This window comes from Aspergillus campestris, assembly GCF_002847485.1.
Source record: "Aspergillus campestris IBT 28561 chromosome Unknown P168scaffold_4, whole genome shotgun sequence".
Taxonomy (NCBI): Eukaryota; Fungi; Ascomycota; class Eurotiomycetes; order Eurotiales; family Aspergillaceae; genus Aspergillus; species Aspergillus campestris.
The window spans coordinates 1,670,941-1,689,183 of record NW_020194339.1 but is presented as its reverse complement, the minus strand read 5'-3'; the positions used below and the strand labels follow the sequence as shown (position 1 = coordinate 1,689,183).

The following is an 18,243-nucleotide window of genomic DNA, read 5'->3' as shown; positions in this document are numbered from 1 at the left end:
ATTTCCCGTCCCAGCCAATGACAGTCAACCAGCGGCAAGTGAAAATCCAACGGATTGAACAACCTGATTGGCCAATTTGTATCCCCCAACGCACCAATCAAAAGCAACGGAAGATCCCTCGGCCCGCCTCCACTCAAAAAGGCAAAGAGCTTTCCATCATATCAATTTCATACTACCGACTCCAATTTAATCCAATTCAACCCTCCTCTCCCTCAGATCAAGTCATTATGTTCGACACGGTCTGCACCCTGCCCCTCTCGGCAGACCTCTTCTCGCAGGTCGTCCACCCCCGCGAACCCATCGTCTCCGTCGGTCTCTCCACCGGCCACGTCCAGACCTTCCGTCTTCCGACAGAGGAACTCGACAGCGAAGATGACCAGGCCTCGACCTCGTCCTCGCGCAATGGCAGAGGCCACATCGACACCATGTGGCGCACGAGACGACACAAGGGCAGCTGTCGGTGTCTGACGTTCGGCCTCGACGGCGAGACGCTCTACTCGGCTGGGACGGACGGGCTCGTCAAGGCCGCCAAGGCGGAGACCGGGGTCGTCGAGAGTAAAATTGCTATTCCGACGGGGAAGGATGGGTGAGTTTATCTATATCTATTTTCAGTACAATTACTCTTTCTCCTACGGGGAAACTAATGCGACAAAAGATCAATTGATGCCCCAACCGTCATCCACGCGCTCTCCCCGCAGACGCTCCTTCTCGCGACCGACTCCAGCGCCCTACACCTCTACGACCTGCGCACGCCGTTCTCGAAAGTCTCCGCGCGGCCGCAGGCAACGCACCACCCGCATGACGACTACGTGTCGTCGCTGACGGCGCTGCCGGCGTCGGATACCAGCACGTCCGGGTTCAGCAAGCAGTGGGTGACGACGGGGGGCACGACGCTGGCGGTGACTGATCTGCGGCGGGGGTGCTGGTTCGCAGCGAGGACCAGGGCGAGGAGCTGATCAGCTCGACGTATATGGGGGGCTTGTCGAGCGCGGGGACCAGCCGCGGCGAGAAGGTGCTTGTGGGCGGGTCGGACGGCGTTCTGACGCTGTGGGAGAAGGGCGTGTGGGATGACCAGGACGAGCGCATTTATGTCCAGCGCGGGAGCGGCAATGGGGAGTCGTTGGAGACGCTGACAGCGTTGCCGGAGGAGCTGGGTAAGGGGAAGACGGTTGCTGTTGGGATGGGCAATGGGCTTGTTAAGTTTGTGCAGATTGGCCCGAATAAGGTCGTGTCGGAGGTGATGCACGATGAGACGGAGGGTGTGGTCGGGGTGGACTTTGACGTCGAGGGTCGCATGGTTAGCGGTGGTGGGCAGACCGTCAAGGTGTGGCATGAGGCTGTCGGTGGGAAGAGTGGCGCCGGAGCGAAACGCGCGTATGGAGGCAGCGACGATGACGATGACGACGAAAACGACAGCGATGATGACGACGGCGATGACAGCGATGACAGTGAGCGGGAGAACCAGAAGAACAACAACGCCCGCCGGAAGCACAAGAAGGGCAAGGGCAAGGAAGCCGGCGGAGGAGGCCACCACGTCATGGCGTTCCACGATATGGACTAATCGATTGCGTTGCTGTTATCTGATACCCAAGCCTGCAGAAGAATCAAACAAAAGTGAAGACAGCGACGATCGTCCTTATTCCAAAACAAACCAACCCAGAATACAAAAGTATATGTATTAATGACATGTATCATATTGCATCTAGTCAGATTTGGCCCCCCGCCCTTTCATTCCATACAGTAGGAAGGTCTACTATCACGGCGCCGACCCCGACAGCACAGACTGCACGTGTACATCACTGGCGTCTACCATCTCGCGCGGCCCAATCCCCGCCAACCCCCACACGCCCGGCCGTCGTTGCGCCAGCAGCAGCGCCGCGGGGCGTTCGTCTGCATTCAGATGCGCGCCGGACTTGCGCAGGAGCATCACGTTCTCCGAGAGCCCTGCATTCGCAGCGAGGAACAGGGGCGTGCGTCCGGCTTTGTTCCGGATGTGTACCGATCCGCCTTGTAGAAGGAGGTAGCGGAGGATATCCACCGAGGATGTCGCTGCAAGATGCTAAACGGAGAAAAAAACAACCAGGTCAGTGACACCATAGGATCTAGACAGGTGAAAAACGTACAATAGGAGTATTCCCCGAATAATCACAATCATTAAGCAACCAGTAATACTCAGACTTAACGATGGCCTGAACACGGTCGAGATCCCCCTGCGCGATAGCATAGCCCAAGTTCGCGAGACCCTGGACCCGCTCGGAGAGAGCCCCGTCCGGATGCCGGAAGACAGGCTGCGACGACTCGGTCAGTTCCCCGCGGATGGAGACGGACATGTCGCGTGCGACGGACTCGGGCGTGGCGTCTGGGTGGGCGAGGAGGTATGCCAGTTTGGTCAGTGCCGCTTCGGTGGTCATGTCTAGACCGGCGACGACGCCCGCTCGGGATAGGCTCATGCCTGCTGCGTAGACGGAGCTGACGCTGCCTGTGAGGCCTGGAAGAGAGTTAGGAGGAAATGAGAGATAGAGAAGGGAAAGGGATGGCGCTGGGGTAGAAGGAGGGATGACTCACATTGTGTGATATTGACAATGACGATGCCTCGCTTGATCGCGTCCGCGAGAACCTTCGTCATGGCGTTATCCTGCCCATGCGGGGCGTTGCCCGCGCCGAATGTCTCCAGGACCAGACCGCGGAGGCCATCCAACCGCAACACGGCGTCCACCATCTCAGGCTTGATGCCGGGGAAGATGCGCAGGCAGGCGACGTGGTTGGTGTCGAGGTTAGTCTGGATGCTGAAGTGCTCGATACTTCGGGGCCGGTTGACCAGTTCCCAGTGGACAGAGGTGCGCATGGACGTAGTCACCGCGAGAGGCGGCGCATTAGGCGAGTCAAAGGCCGCAAAGTCACTGGCGGACACCTTCACCGCGCGGTTTCCGCGGAAGAGCCGGTTGTTGAAATACAGACACACCTCTGGGATGACGAAGTGGCCCGCCACGACGAGCGATCCCAGCAGGTTGTCCGTGGCGTCGTTCTGCAGCTGCAGCATGGGGGCCTGCGACCCGGTCAAGACGACGGTCTTGCCGAGGTTCTGGAGCATGAAGCTCAGCGCGGAGCAAGTGTACGCTAGACTGTCTGTGCCGTGTAGCACGACGAAGGCATCGAAGAGTGTGTAGTTGCTCTCGATGGCGCGCGCGATCTGGGCCCAGCCCTTGGCGTCGATGGAGCTGCTGTCCAGGAGCTCCTCGAACTCGTAGGTCGTGTAGCGCACTCGTCGGCCGTATGCGGTCTGTGGCGTCCGCAGACTCGGGTGGCCTTTGATGGTGCCAGAGCTGTCGACGACGACGTCCATTGTTGTTGCGCGCGAGCCGTCGTTGAAGGATGGCACGCGCGCCATGCACTGATCTTGGAACCCTCGCGCGGGGACGAGGCCCGAGGATGACGGTCGCATGCAGATCGTGCCGCCTGTCATGATGATGAGGACTCTAGACTCGGGGATGTGCGCCTCCGACTGCGACTCCGTCCCCTCTGGGATGGCTCCATCGAGGGTTGCCATGTTGTGGACAGGAGTGTTCCCGAGGCGAGAGGCGTATTGTCAATCTTTGCGATGGTTCGTCTGGATCGGATCGTAATCTTTATTTAGAGGAATAAGCCAGTTGCAATCAAGACCCTCCCCGCATTCTCCTATAAAATCTCTTAGCATCCACCATGCGACATCCAGCTATTACGTACAGTAGGGTTCCTGTGCGAAAAACCTAGTCGGGCGTTGTCCGATCGGTTGAATAATAGTGGTACTGTGGTAGTGATTGGTGGGGCGATCGATCCACCGATAACACTTTAAAGGTAAGGATGTCCCCACTGATGGTTAGAGCGGGGATTCAGGCGGTTGAAGTCGGTTGATTGAAGTCGGTTGAAGCTGAAAGGAGGGAGAGGATAGAAGAGGGAAAGATGTGATAAGAGAAAGAGCGGATGTTGGGCATTCATATAGTTGCACTACGGAGTACACCAACACAAGAATATCCCTGAAAATTATCTATCTACCCAATATATTACGATGCATATGCAGCCCAAAACGGCCTCGTCTTTAATTCCTCCACGCTGACCTCCCGGACACAAGTCCGCGGAAATCGCGCATCGACGCCGTCATCCCCCAGAGCGAGATAATGCAACTTCTGAATCCCCACCTGCTCGACAAACGCCAACACCCGGTGGAAATTCAGTCCGACCTGGTCCAACCCATGGCTATCATCGGATAGACAGAACCGCCCTCCGCGGGTCAAGAATTCCCGGCAGATCTCTCCGCTGGGATACGGCTCCTTCATGCCTTTCCGCAACGCCGCCGAGTTCAGCTCCAAGATGCCGCCGTAGCTCGCCACAAAGTCCAGATTCCGGAGCACCTTCTGCCAGACGCCTGGCCAGGTCTTGAAACTCCGGTCGGGATCGTCGCTCTTCAGCCGGATCAGGTCGAAGTGGCCCACCACCAGCGGCTTCAGCTTCTGCAGCATGTCGAGCTGCTCGTCGAGGTACGCCTCGAAGACCAGTTCGTCCGTTCCCCCAGCCAGCTCGCGGGCCTTCTCGTATAGCGGGCGGTCGTAGTCGATGGGAACGGTCTTGGTGTGGTGGATTGAGCCGACAAAAAATTCAAAGGGCTGGCGGGAGAGGGCTTCTTGGATGAGGGTCAACGATGAGGGTCGGATCCAGTCCGTTTCAAAACCGATCAGGATCTGGATCTGCGAGGCGTATTTAGCGCGCAGTCTTTGGGCCTCCGCAATGTAGGCAGCCTCGTTGGTGACCATCTCTGCGACTGTGTTCCCGGCCTCGATCTGAGCGGCTCTATTAGCTATTTGACCGATTGTCGGATTTCTTCTCGGGTCCGGTGTCGCGTTACCTCTTCGGGGTAAAAGTCAACTTCATCCCGTGGCATGTGTTCCGTCAGACAGAAGACTTCGAATCCTTTGGCGATGGCCAGCTGGATGACCTGTTCCAGGGAGTCTTTGGCATGGCCGGGGCAGAACTGGCCCGAGTGGCTGTGGTGAGAGAAGGGCATTTCGTCGGTTGATTGTACGACCAGCCTAAGAGTGGTTAATATAAGATCCAGAAGGGCAATCGGATGCCGTGCGACTCAGTGGTCCTGATCCACGCACCTGAGCGACTCTGATAACCGATTCTGATAACCCCGCTGCGGGGAAGACCGACAGATGACAGTGAGCAGACTCGGAGTTGGAGAAATCAGGGGCACTTCTTCAGCTCGTTCTCTCCAGGGTATTTAAATCAAACACCGCGTGTCAGATCCAGAATACTGTCCGAGCAATTGGGGGAGAAGATCAGATCTTCGCTGATCATCGGCCGGTCTGTTGATTCGCATCGTCGTCATTCTGCCCCATCTTCCCGCCCTGCGATAGGCTCGGAATTGTATAACTCTGTATAACTCTGGTTGGAAGTGTAGTCTTACCGAGGAAGTATTGTCGATAGAGTCAGAATAACGATATATATTGATTTGATCTGACCTATGTTTGCATATGTCAGTCAGACCGACTGATTGAGTGATCGGTCACTTGGTGCCTCAGGCCGCCATATCAGACTCAATTAAACAATATGACATCTCGTGTGGCCACTTTACTCCTTCCAATACACAGTGATCCAACTGTCGATAATTGTCTATAACCATCTCCGATCCATTCTAGCAGCTTCCGGCAAACCAATACGGTGCCCTCGCTGGCCTGATATAGGGTATACCTGACGTCAGGTCATGTGATGCGTTTGTCCGGTTTGCAGTCTCATCGCTCTTCGACAATCGACTTCTACGCCAACGCATCGCCTCCCGATCAGCATCCCATATCCCTGGAGGAGGTGACGCTGCGAGCTACATGCCTCCCAATCGATTAGGAACCATGGATGATCTGAGCAGCGATGACTACGTGGCGCAAGTCCTCGCGCGTGAGGCGCGGGACAACTCCGCGAACTACGCGAGACAGGGAGCAGAGGCGTATCTGCCGCGACGGTACGACCGATCTCTTAACTATTCACTATAAGACCAGTGCGCAATTGGACCATGCTAACATGATGATGGTGGCAGACCGACCGGCGCGGCCCCCAAACCCAACACCCGATTCCTGCGTCACATCATCAATCAGACGGACAGCCATAACGCGGCGCTGAAACGCAAGGAGGAGAGAGAGGCCCGGGATAAGATGCAGCAGCTGAGAAGGAACCGTCTGTTTTCTATGGACGACCAAGACCACCCCCGCGACAGTCGTCACCGCCCCCACCGATCATCGGACACCAAGGAGTCAGAACGCGACAGGAAGGACCACCACCGACACACGCATCGCCGCCGGCGTAGGAGTCGCTCGCCGTCTGGGGACAGGGAGCGCTCGCACAAACACAGACGGAGGCATGAATCCTACGATGATGACGACGGGTCTGACAAAGACCACCGGCACAAATCATCCCGACGGAGCAGACGACACCGCTCCGAATCCCGTTCGCGAAGCCGCTCCCCGCGACACGACCGAGACCACGAGTCAAGCCGTCGCCACCGTCGCCGACACCACAAGCGGTCCGCCTCCCCGTCTCGATCTCGGTCGCGATCGCCCGACGGGGACCGCGCGCGCAGAAAGGCCCGTGACGAGGGCCGTCGCTCTCGCGGACACGCCTCTTCGCGACGCCTCTCGCCCTCATTCAGCAAGAGCGCATCGCGTCTTCCGCCACCGCCATCTGGACACGACTCCGACCCTCTAGAAGACCTCGTCGGGCCTCTACCCCCAAAGATAGACCCGCCGATTCGGTCTCGCGGCCGAGGCGCCTACAATCTCAGCAACATTGATGCGCATTTCGCCGCCGACTACGACCCGTCAATGGACGTCCAGCCGGACGAAGAAGAAACAAATAAACCGTCCAACGGACGCCTAAGACGGCACGTTGCGGGCCTAATGACCGCCGAGGACGACTGGGAGGCGTCCCTGGAGGCGGTGCGTGACCGCGCGCGGTGGAAACAGCAAGGCGAGGATCGACTGCGCGAGGCAGGGTTTGGCGATGACTTCGTCCAGCGGTGGAAGAAGAATACCACCGCTTCTACTACTGCAGCTGGTGACGACGAGAGCAGGATCGAAGACGTGAAGTGGTCGCGTAAGGGCGAGGGTCGAGAGTGGGATCGGGGGAAGGTTATTGACGAGGATGGGCATGTGGAACTTAAGGCGCCTTGGTAGTCATTTTCTGCTTTCTTTTTTCTACAGTATTAGCGAACATGACCATTGGAATTTGGATAGGGACTGGAGTTTGGGACAATAAACCTATGTTAGAGCCTTCTATATTCATCAAGTGTCGGAGTCCAAATGTATACAAGATTGATAAGATCAACCAAGCAGACCTTTCCCAAAAAGGAAACCCGCGATCCGGCTCCATTCCGCGGGTTTGTCAGAGCGCGGAAATCCACAGCTCACCTCATCCAGACTCATTCACTACATAAGTCATTGTCAACCATTGCAACTACTGATTCCTAAGCATTGCAAATATCCGCTGAATCATACGTCATTCTTCTTTGTCTTTGGGTTTGGATTATCAATTCCCAGGATCTAGTTGGGACGCTTTCGTGATCGCGGGGTATATATATATCCGGTTCTTTGTTGGAGTTGCGATTTGCCTTGGGACTGTCGATCTTACTATATAGCACATTTCCTCCGACATAACCGTTGTAACCTGTTAATTCAAACCAGCCCAGACCGAACCATGACAGACCAATTCGCATACTCATTTCCCTGGCCTCTGGAAGGCCACGAGGGCCAGGAGCCTCTATCCGAGTACGTCCGGTGCATATAGACAGATAGCAAATCAACACTACCACCTCCAGCAATCGACTAATCAGCGTTTATCATGCAGAGAAAAGAATGAAGACGGAAAATCTCTCAAAAACCCCCAACATGGCATCGTCAGCAAAGCATACGAGGAATTCCCCGACCCCTTGACGAAAGGCCGTCGCGGGGGGTTCGATATACACATCTATCATTTTCAGGTTCGGCGACACCTGTACCATCCGCGATGATCGGATCTTCGTTTTTGCTAACACGTCTGCAGAATAACCCAGACCAGGCAGCATACGCCCGGGCTCTCTGGGAGAGAATCAGACGGGAGTGTTAGTAGCGCATTCCTTATTTTTAGAGATATATACTGGTAGTAAGTCAGTAGATGTATAAGCTGACAGCAGTTTGAACGCGCCAGTCCCCGAACTCCGCATCTACCGCTTCTTCGACCAACCCGTCGGACCGCATCCAGTCGCCATGTTCGAGGTCAATATCTTCACGCCGGCGCAGTTCGGCGCCTTCATTCCGTGGCTGATTGTCAACCGGGGGCCGCTGAGCGCACTGATCCATCCCAATACCGTGGAGTTGGAGGAAGAGCGCAATCACACTCAGCGGGCGACGTGGTTGGGAGAGAGGATTCCGCTGGATCTAAGGCTTTTTAAGCTGATGAAGGAAGCGCACGAGAAGCGGGAGTTAGAGGCGGAACAGAAGGGGAAGCAGAGTCTATGAATGTCTCTTGTTTGGTTTGGGATGTGGAAGTGCATTGGTAATTGAATTCAAATGTTATTCATTCTTCGTATGGGCGTCGCTAGTGCCGAATATATAGTTCACTTGGGCCGTCATCCGGATTCATCCTGCTGGACCTCTGCTGCAGTAGAGCATTCTCTTCCATCGTAATACAGTCATCACTAGCATATGCATATGACCAGTCAATTCGACATCTAATCACAAAAGATGGACAGGTGAAAAGTGGGTAACTGTCGAACGCGGGTCGACCCATAAAACCACGCGTAGGTCGCGTTCCTTTCTGACAGGTCATAAATAGTGGAAACGACAAACGCAATGCCAGATTTCTGCAAATTGCATCTTCCCATTCTTCCTTTCTCAAAGAATGTTGTTGTTTCCCCGTCATCACACCCTTCAAACGCTGTCCTCCAAACACTTCAATCCCATATCCATCGCCGCTGATGGTTAAATCCACCGGAGCCGGTCCGCTCCGTCGAGTCACCGGTGAGCTCGCTATTTGTTTATCATATGGCCGAGCTGTCGATGGTGGAAAGGACTGTGGCTGAGGATGCTCACTAACTCATGTGGTGTTGTCGCAAGAAAATTCTCCGAAACCGCCGCCACGCTCGCGCACTCCCAAAGAGGAAGATACAGATGCATCACCGTCAACGCCCAAGAAGAATCAACGGACGAGAAAGCATAAGAAGCGCACCACTTCTCTCATCGCCTCCCCATCAGACAAGGTGACAGCTCGTCCGTCTAAGCGGAAGAAAATCCCCGAGTTGCGTAGGCAGCCAGGCCGACATCGCGACACACCAAACTGTCGAGCAGATTCGCAGTCGGACGATGATGCTTCCAACGACGAGTCAAACACGAGGACAGCTCCGCGGGTTGTCTGTAAAAATACAGACGACCCAGATGCTGCTTCCGCAGAGCCCTCAGAGACAATACGTGAGCATCCCACCCCACCGGTCACACCCAGAAAAGCCATACGAACCTATCCGCCGCCGACACCATCAACGCCGAGGAAAGGAAAGCAAGGTCGAGCGGTTGGCAGCCGAGGCCGATTCAGTGAGTACGAGCGTGAGCTACTGGAAGATTTCAAGATCGATTTTTGCAATACTCACGGCATCAATGGATTTGACTTCAACCTCATGGTCCAGCACTCAGATCGGGATCCTGGTGATGGAGTGTTTCCCAAGCACCTCATCAGGAAACACGATTTCTGGGATCGTATATACGAGGTTCTTCCCACGCGGAATGCCGAGTCAGTTTGTCGCTTTATGAGAAGGCATTTTCTCCCGTATAAGCAGGTTTCACATACGTGGACCGCTGCGCAGGATGAAGAGCTCATTTCTCACCATTTGGTGTATGGCGCTCAGTGGGCGTTTATAGCCAAGCAGCTAGATAGAAGCTCCGATGATGTCGCCCAACGGTGGCGGAATCAATTGCAACACCGGACCACGATGAACCAAGGGGTTTGGTCCCAGGCCGAAATCCAAGGCCTGTTGGACACCTTGCAGGCGATGTGGGACCGGATGAAGCAGGTTGGTGAGGATGCCTTGTTAGGCCGGGACATCTACGAGATGGACCCCTCAATTGACATTTCTTGGTACCAAGTGAGCCATGGCCTGAGCCATTCCCGCTCGGAACAGCAGTGTGGAGACAAATGGCGGAAGATCAGGCGCAAGGTCTTACTTCGGCGTGTTAATGGGGAACCAGATGCTGTTTTCGATGCCTGGAAAGAAGCCTGGTACCCTACACCCGTTAAACGGAAGGACTCGTCCCCTGGTGATACGTCCAAGCAGTATGAACGCTGGGCGTTTGTGCCGTCCGATGACGAGCTTGAGGGTAAAACCCCCTCGTCAACTCGGAAGTCCATGTCTAGGTCTCTTACGCCGAAGCATTGGATGGTGGCCAACCCAGGACGATTATCCCCTTGGGAAACTCCTAGTAGAAAGCCTTCTGCACGTCGTGCCGGATCGAAGCGAGAGCCTATTCAAGAGTCTGAGTTTAGTCCCAGCTCTAGGTCGAGCTCAATCTCAAGTTCCTCAGGGAGCGAGAGTAGCGCCGAGTCTGAAAAAATGAAGCAACCCACCAAGCAGCGCCCACCCAAGGCGTTTGTGAAAGGTGACCAACCACTCCGAAAGGAGAGGACACTCCGCAAGGAGCGATATATAGATGGCCCGTCAAAGGCGTTGAATGAAAATACTTTCAAGAATACCAAACCCAGATTGAAAGATCCGTTCAAGCCGAGGTCCATGACCAAGGCAATGAACACTAGCCGATGTGAATCCGCCCAAGATTTCAAGGCTATTGCAGCTGAGCCGCAGCGAAAGCAAGTATTTCCAAAGCAGAAAATGCAACCAAGGCCACCTGTAAGACCAAGTGTATTCGAGTCCACGTCTGAATGTTCAGATGAGAGTGATCTTGATTCAAGACAGAGCGGCCCATCAGTAGTCTGTCTCGATTCTGAATTAGAGTCCCAGTCTTCTGACGAGGGGGACTGTGACTCTGATGGCAGCGAAGTTGCAGAGGAGGTCATATCTCGGAGGGTAAAAACCGATACTCCATTTAGAACATCGCGATCCCGTGCTAGGCCTTCGTTCTTCAAATCTCTGGGATTTAGCGGCGGTCAAGAATTGAGCTCATCGGAAGATGAAACGGACGGATCATCTTCCAGCGCAGACAGTCTGTATGATGAAAGCGAACCAAAGGAGAGTAAGTTCGGCGCAAGACCACTCTATGCGAAAAGTCTTTTAAATCCATGAGAAACACCACAAACCAAGTCCACGCTAGTTAATCATTCCAATACAGAGCCAAGATACCGCAAGATTCGACAGTCAACTCAGAATGCACCGACCAACGAAACCTCTTCCCGAAAGCTATTCTCATCGAGCGACACCGAACCTACAACGGATTCGGAATCTGAAAGCGAGCCGGAAATCCAAGTCAGTATTAACAACGGCCCCTCACGCCACAGATCGGCTTCCTACCAACCGACGACCAGGGATGCCCGTCGAAGAATGCGAGCCAAACAGCGACTGGTGACCCCTACACCCATTCGACACGAGACAGACGACACAGATACTGAGGAGCGTGATGACAGTGACGAGGATGAGGCAGTAGACTAGCTGCATCGATGGGTTGCAAGCGAAGAGTGCGCTGAAATGGTTATTTCCTTGTATATATATATCCCTGTACATTGTTGTGTTTGTTTGATTTATTTTGAGAGAGGTATCCACGCGAGATTTGTTTGAGATGGTTGGTGATTCAATGTTTCTGGTCAGCTGGCCCTAGTTATATCATTAGGAATGGAGCTCACTCTTAGGGGATTCACAGGGTTACATTGACACACCATGGAGACCCATTCAGGGACTATGTTTATTGTAGATCATCTGCAGATGACAGTCTGACAGCGTAGGGGTGTGTTAATAAGATAAAGATGAGACGGTGGGATGGAGGAGAAGAGAGAAGAGGAGGTTGATCTAGATGGCACGGGACCTGACAGTGTGCATGATTAATGCACGCTTATCCTTTTGATGCATCACTTGACCAGCTGTGTTATCTCATATACTTCTAGTATAAATGATAGACTACTCTGTATAATCTCTCTGATGCATGTCTTAATTGCACTCTACTTTTCTTCCGAGCAAGCATAGCAGCATCATGTTTGGCATGTTGAACCGAGGGTATACCCTCGCTCTATATAGCATCCTCCACACAGTGGATGCATCGACCATAGACCCCACAGCCATCTCAACCCCCAACTATGTCTTAGACTACGGTATGCTCACTAAACCCTAATACCACCTTACCAAACATAGAACTAACTTCCACAGCCCCTCTAGTCTGGCTCCACAAAGAAGACCCATACATGCCCTCCGACATACGGCAACAGCTAGTCCACACGACCCCCCAAGTCAACTGGAAACCTGTCCAAGGCGCACCCTCGCCATTGAGACTCGACAATCTCGACCAACTCAACGACCTCGGAAACACCAGTGTCTTCTTAACATCCATCGAGGGCATCGACGCTGATCCGCAGCCGGCATGGTTCCGCGGTGTGACTCCGGACGAGAACGGCCAGACGAAAGACGCAGTCGCGTCGACTATTATCGTCCGTGAGCATGGAGATAGCATCGTAGACGCATTCTACTTTTACTTCTACGCGTGAGGACCCTTCGTATCTAGTCATCATGGTATCTAGACTCATCCATGTCAGGTATAACCAAGGAAACACTGTCCTGGGAATGGAATTCGGGAACCATATCGGAGACTGGTTAGTATAGCTCTACACTACCTATCCCAAGGTCCGGCGCTTTAACACGCATGCAATCATATCCATAGGGAACACAACATGATCCGCTTCGAAAACGGAACCCCCAAAGCCCTCTGGTACAGCCAGCACTCCAACGGCCAGGCTTTCACCTACGACGCCACAGAAAAGCAAGACAAGCGACCACTCGCATACTCCGCCAAAGGCACTCACGCCGTCTACGCTACAGAAGGGTATTCCTCCTCCCCACCTGCTATACCAGCCAACACAACCCCCCACCCAAAAGCAAATACTAACACATAGTTATCTACACAGCAACCACGACCACACCATCCCACACCTCAACCTCCCCGCAGGCTTCCTCGTCGACACCACCGAAAAAGGCATCCTGTGGGATCCCGTGCCCAACGCATACGCCTACAGCTACAACGACGCCGACGCATCCTTCCACCCCTATGACCCCGTCTACCCCGTCAGCTGGCTGCGGTTCAACGGGCGGTGGGGCGACGATGCCCTCCCTGGGGGACCGTCATTGTTTGGACAACCGAAGTATGCGGCGGGGCCGAATGGGCCGCAGTTTAAGAATATTGTGCGCGAGAATGTGTGTCCTGATAAGCCTTGTGTTGTGTTGCCTGTGAGGGTTTGGGGGGTGAAACAGTAGTTGCTCCGTAGTAGGTGGATATTTACTGGTTGGGTTGTGGTTGATAGAATATAGTGTGGGTATTGAAGGTTGTCTGGACGGAAATATATAGTGTAGTAGATACGGATCGTATATGTATACAATTAGTATAGCAGTCTTTATAACAACATCGTTTACACTACTAATCTACAAGCAAAAAGTATATAAATATGTATATATATCTTGTTAACATCACAAGACAGCTCTATATTTTGACATCCCACATGCTAAATCATGATTACACCAACCCAAACCAAATAAGCCAGCACTTACAACATCTCCCCCCAATTAGGCATAACCGTAAACTTCCCACTAAGCTGCCCCATAGCCCACACCTTCCTCTCCTCCTCAGGCTCATCCTCCACCGACGCCCCCGGCGGCGTCGACGCGATAACCGCCTCCTGGAGGAAATCCACAGCCGTAGCACGGTCCAGCTCGAAGCTGATCCCGCCCCACGTCATGGTCACCCGGCCCGAGGCATGCACGTTCAGCTTGCCGACGCGGCCCGCATTGAGCTGCCAGTCTGTGGCCGTGACGACGCGGGGGGGTTCGCGCGTCGCGGAAGACTCGTCCGGCCCGTCGAGGACCTCGACGCCGTATTCTTGCTTCACGGGGACGTCGGGCTGCGGGGCTGTCTCGCCGGTGGGTGGTTGTGTTGATTGTGGTGCTTCGGTGGCGTTCTCGGTGGGTGCGGGGGCAGAAGAAGCCTCGCCGGGGACGACCAGATTGGGCGTCATGGGCGGGAACTGCATGAGGAAGAGCTGGCCGGAGAGCTTGTCTTCGACTTCTTCTTCGTCCTTCTTCTCGGCTTCTTCTCCTTCGGGCTTTTCCCCGTCCTTGTCTTGGTCGGTGACGGCGACATCTGGTCCGCTGGTTGATGCTTCGGGCTGTTCAGCGTCGGGCTCTTTCGCCTCCGCGGCGGGGGCGGGGGGCTCCTTCCAGAGCAGGTCCTTGATGACCAGCAGGTCCTGTGCGTGGCGCTCGTATTCCTCGATATCTTCCTTCGTGCGCAGGAGACTCTTCTCCTCCTTGACGACGGGTGGCTCGGACGGCTCCTTGGAGTCTAGCTTCCGGCGCACCTTCACAGTCTGCACCGGCAGGAACCCATCGTCCGTGATCATGGATTCATCCGCGTGCGGTGCAACATCCGCCATGTGCTGGTCGTCGTCGTCGGTGGGCTCCGGCTTGACCTTCGGTTCGGTCTCAGGCTGAGCCGGGCCGTCGTCGTCATCCTGCACGAAGAGCGCATCGTCCTCGGCGGCTTTGCCCTTCGCCTGCTCGCGGAGCTCGGCAGATTTACTCGAGCTGGACTCCATATTGACACTGACCACTCGTTCCTCATGCTCATGTCTCTCAACTCGGATCGGTCGCAGGCCTTTCTCGCCGGACGCCCCCGCGCCCTTAACAGCGACCTTGCCCTTCTTCTTATCCACGACCTCCTGGCCCTCATCATCCGAGCTATCCAGGTTGATCTGGTCGATACTAATGCGAACATCGGTATCACTCTCATCGGACGAAACATCCCGACTAACCGCCCCACTCCCCAAATCAATAATCGACCGACTCCGCCTCGACATAGACGACGCGCGCGAGTCACCCCCCCCAAACCGCTGCGAGAAGCCTCCACGACCTCTCCGCGCCCCCATACCAGACCCCAGCGGTCCAGCAGACCCCATCGCCCCGCCACGTCCATTAAACCCTCCTCGTCCGCCCGGTCCACCACTCCCCCGCCCCCGGCCCTTCTGGATAGCAGCAGCCTCAGCCAATCGCTCGCGGTTGCGCTGGGCTTCGAGCTTTTCAATCGCCTCTCGCTCTTCCTTGCTGCGTCGACCAACAGCCCGCGGCTTGTATTTGAGAGTTGGCTTGGCGGGCTCTCCGCCCGGCCCGGCCGCGGCGGCGGCAGGCGGCTTGGATGTCGGCCGGATACTCCCGGACGGTGTGGACTTCTTCAATGACTGAAGACGCTGGACGGGAGGTCTAGGAGCGGATGGACCGGCCGCGCCCGGTGTCGGGGCCGGGCTCTCGGAGGGAGTTGCTGCATCTGTTCGGCGGTTGGCCGCGGCGGCGGATGCGCCTCGTCGGGGGTTCGCTTTGGGAGGCATGGCAATTGTTATGCCTCCTAGCACGAAGTGCTCTTATGTAAGAAAGGAGGATTGAACTGAAAGCGACAGAAAGGAGGAATCTAGAATCGACGATAGACGGACATGGGCGGGGTGATTAGTGGCACTGAATGACGCCTGGGTGGGAAAAAAGGAAAAAAGATTAAATGTATAACAAAAGCCGATCTCCCATCAGTATTGCGTGTAGAGGAGAATCAAGGAGACAAGAGAGATAGTATTGTACTGAAAGGTTTTCGCGACGATGAGTTGAGTTGAGTTGGAGAATTGGATCCGACCAGAAAAAAAGAAGCGCGCGTTAAACTTGTGATGCGGGGCGGGGCGCTAAACCGGATGCGGATGCCATCTATACATAGTTGATATGAACTTGAATAGCGACAAATAACGATCAAGATATATATATATATATATATAGATGGATAATATAACAAAAGAGATTTACGTAACAGTTAGTACACTTATCCACGTGGAGACCTGCACCGGTGATTCGCCCGATGCTTTGACTACAGTACCAAGCATACAAGAATCCTATACAATTGTGGACAAGAAAGAACGTAAATCTCTCCGTAGCTCATTGTGCTGTAGCTTACAAGTGATACCATAGTTGAATATACAAAATAAACAGAGTATGCAGGTCAACCACCCCTCGACCAAAGACTCCCCAAGCGACTCCAACCAGACTGCAAAAGCGACCCAAGACACTGCCGGAACGAATACCTCCACATGAGGACGCCCGCAACCGCCACGCCGGAGACCACAAGAGACCCTAGACCCAAACCCAGCACCGTCCCCTGGTGGCGCGCAGCCCGGATGACGTCCGAATAGCGCTGGTTGCTGAAGCTGACGCGGGAGTATTGCGTCTTCCAGCCCAACCGGGGCACGTATCGGTCGAGGGATTCTTCGACTGACTTGCGGATCTTGTACAGGGGAAGTTTCACGCCCCAGCGCATCTCGGCGTAGTTTTGCTTGGAGAGGTCGTTGATTGCGTGAGTGTCTGCCGAGCGCTGGTCGGTGTACTGCTGCAGAGCGGTCTCGCGGCGCTGTGCGCGGACGCTGGGCGACGCCTTTGAGTCGTATAGATCGGAGCTGTCTAGACATTCGAATAGGACGCGGATGTCTTCGAGGCCCGCGTTGAGACCCTGGCCGTAGAAGGGGAGGACGGCGTGTGCGGCGTCGCCGACGATGACGACGCTGGAGCCGTAGTGATGGGGGTTACATTTGATGCTGATGAGGGGAAGATGCGGGTTGCTCGCAAACTGCTCCTGCAGTGCGTGGGGCGCAATTAGATTGGGGCAGACGCCGGGGAAATTCGCATGGAAGAAGTCCACCAGTGTCTCGGGGGACTCGGTCAGTTTGGTGTAGTGGATGGCAGGGGAGAAGAGGGTGCAGGTGAAGGATTTGTCTGCCGACGGCAGGGCGATGAACATGTACTCCTTGCCCGGCCAGATGTGCAGATGGTTGGGGGAGATGCGAAAGTCACCGTCGTCGGACGGCGGGATGCGGAACTCACACCACAGGGTATCGATATACTCCTGCTGGTAGTCCACGCGCGCAAACTTCATCATGTGGAACCGCGCGGCGGAGTGCGCGCCATCGGCGCCAATCATGAAGTCGAACGGTACCTCGATCTCGGGGTAGCGGTTGTTGGAGTTGGGAGTGGGCGAATCCCCGGGGAGTCGACGCTCGAACCAGGCGCGGTTGGTGTGGAAGTCGGCGCCGGTCAGTTTATGGTTGAAGAACAGCTTGACGTTGGGGGTGCGTTCCAGCTCGTCGAGCAAAGCGTTGTTCAGGATTCCTCTATCCACTGCATTGATGGCCTGGTATTGGAGTTAGACGTTTTGAACCACGAGCGTCAACGGAGAGGCTTAAGTCTCCGGGGTACTGACCTGTCCATGCACATCATATAGCTGCGCAGCTTCCCACAACTCCTCCCCGTCTTGGCCGTGTATCATGCGACCATGCATTGGGATCGCATCGTGCATAATCCTGTCGATCAGCTCCTCCCGGTCCGCGTGTCTCATCGCATTGATCCCGCGCTCCGAGAGCGCGAGATTGATAGATTTGGTGAAATTGAGGGGGATCGTGGCAGGATCGCGAAGATCTATACTGTTGTTAGATCAATCTAAGCAACCACGTTGGATAAAGAGCATCAACATACCCCCTCGCAACTCATACACCTCAACATCGTCCCCCCTCGCTGCCGCATACAACGCAGCCAGCGACCCCACAGGACCAGCCCCAACAATAACAACCTTCTGTCTCGTAGACTTAACCATGAAGACGATCTGCCCGCAGCACGGCAAGTGGGGTGGAAATCTCGATCGGAGAGGGGTATATACCACCGACTGTTGTCAACCACGCACCGTTTTGAGTCATTGAAGGAAGCAGGCAGTGGGGCGTCCTTTGAATTAAACTGGATTAGGCCGTCGCTCACCGGGGAAATAAAAGGCAGTTAGTCCCGTTTGGAGCGAGGATTAGTCGATCGAACCGGTGGATTGTGGATCCCCGCGATCTGTTATCGGGACGGGCGATTCTGCCCCGAGTGACCGCCCACGTGATGCGTTATTAGTCAGCTATCGATACCCGACTCACCGCCTACACTAGTCCCATTCCGGACGACTACACTATACCCGATCCGGAAGTATCATTTTG

General features: G+C 54.9%; 9 protein-coding genes across 9 annotated transcripts; 5 read left to right on the top strand and 4 right to left on the bottom strand.

The window, feature by feature from the left end:
• The first annotated feature begins 184 nt into the window (after positions 1-184).
• On the top strand, positions 185-1,942 carry P168DRAFT_289340 (WD40 repeat domain-containing protein). Its single transcript, XM_024836981.1, has 3 exons — positions 185-586; positions 656-899; positions 938-1,942. Exons 1-3 carry the CDS (start codon positions 228-230, stop codon positions 1,559-1,561), a joined length of 1,227 nt encoding a protein of 408 aa, XP_024694528.1. The 5' UTR covers positions 185-227; the 3' UTR covers positions 1,562-1,942.
• P168DRAFT_266774 (putative lysophospholipase) lies at positions 1,757-3,901 on the bottom strand (the record flags this gene model as incomplete). Its single annotated transcript, XM_024834995.1, has 4 exons — positions 3,724-3,901; positions 2,566-3,675; positions 2,124-2,488; positions 1,757-2,059 (listed from the first exon to the last, which is right to left on the bottom strand). Exons 2-4 carry the CDS (start codon positions 3,545-3,547, stop codon positions 1,757-1,759), a joined length of 1,650 nt encoding a protein of 549 aa, XP_024694527.1. The 5' UTR covers positions 3,548-3,675; positions 3,724-3,901.
• A 139-nt stretch (positions 3,902-4,040) lies between these two features.
• On the bottom strand, positions 4,041-5,038 carry P168DRAFT_296236 (histidinol-phosphatase; the record flags this gene model as incomplete). The annotated part of the gene is made up of 2 exons (XM_024838098.1): positions 4,041-4,814; positions 4,880-5,038. 2 exons carry the CDS (start codon positions 5,036-5,038, stop codon positions 4,041-4,043), a joined length of 933 nt encoding a protein of 310 aa, XP_024694526.1.
• Positions 5,039-5,624: 586 nt separating this feature from the next.
• On the top strand, positions 5,625-7,320 carry P168DRAFT_326230 (uncharacterized protein). Its single transcript, XM_024841100.1, has 2 exons — positions 5,625-5,992; positions 6,068-7,320. Exons 1-2 carry the CDS (start codon positions 5,859-5,861, stop codon positions 7,197-7,199), a joined length of 1,266 nt encoding a protein of 421 aa, XP_024694525.1. The 5' UTR covers positions 5,625-5,858; the 3' UTR covers positions 7,200-7,320.
• A 147-nt stretch (positions 7,321-7,467) lies between these two features.
• Positions 7,468-8,629, top strand: P168DRAFT_289335 (uncharacterized protein). The gene is made up of 4 exons (XM_024836980.1): positions 7,468-7,790; positions 7,870-8,002; positions 8,065-8,122; positions 8,209-8,629. The coding sequence occupies exons 1-4, from the start codon at positions 7,720-7,722 to the stop codon at positions 8,517-8,519; spliced, it is 573 nt and encodes a 190-aa protein (XP_024694524.1). The 5' UTR covers positions 7,468-7,719; the 3' UTR covers positions 8,520-8,629.
• A 348-nt stretch (positions 8,630-8,977) lies between these two features.
• P168DRAFT_317433 (uncharacterized protein) lies at positions 8,978-11,650 on the top strand (the record flags this gene model as incomplete). The annotated part of the gene is made up of 4 exons (XM_024840102.1): positions 8,978-9,020; positions 9,117-10,858; positions 10,961-11,237; positions 11,334-11,650. 4 exons carry the CDS (start codon positions 8,978-8,980, stop codon positions 11,648-11,650), a joined length of 2,379 nt encoding a protein of 792 aa, XP_024694523.1.
• A 544-nt stretch (positions 11,651-12,194) lies between these two features.
• On the top strand, positions 12,195-13,456 carry P168DRAFT_266768 (uncharacterized protein; the record flags this gene model as incomplete). The annotated part of the gene is made up of 5 exons (XM_024834994.1): positions 12,195-12,303; positions 12,359-12,689; positions 12,742-12,798; positions 12,867-13,028; positions 13,111-13,456. The coding sequence occupies 5 exons, from the start codon at positions 12,195-12,197 to the stop codon at positions 13,454-13,456; spliced, it is 1,005 nt and encodes a 334-aa protein (XP_024694522.1).
• A 211-nt stretch (positions 13,457-13,667) lies between these two features.
• On the bottom strand, positions 13,668-15,114 carry P168DRAFT_289334 (putative DNA-directed RNA polymerase III RPC4). The gene has a single exon (XM_024836979.1). The coding sequence runs from the start codon at positions 15,049-15,051 to the stop codon at positions 13,744-13,746; it is 1,308 nt and encodes a 435-aa protein (XP_024694521.1). The 5' UTR covers positions 15,052-15,114; the 3' UTR covers positions 13,668-13,743.
• A 1,058-nt stretch (positions 15,115-16,172) lies between these two features.
• On the bottom strand, positions 16,173-18,052 carry bna4 (kynurenine 3-monooxygenase). The gene is made up of 3 exons (XM_024834993.1): positions 17,750-18,052; positions 17,478-17,692; positions 16,173-17,408 (listed from the first exon to the last, which is right to left on the bottom strand). The coding sequence occupies exons 1-3, from the start codon at positions 17,865-17,867 to the stop codon at positions 16,227-16,229; spliced, it is 1,515 nt and encodes a 504-aa protein (XP_024694520.1). The 5' UTR covers positions 17,868-18,052; the 3' UTR covers positions 16,173-16,226.
• Positions 18,053-18,243: the final 191 nt, after the last annotated feature.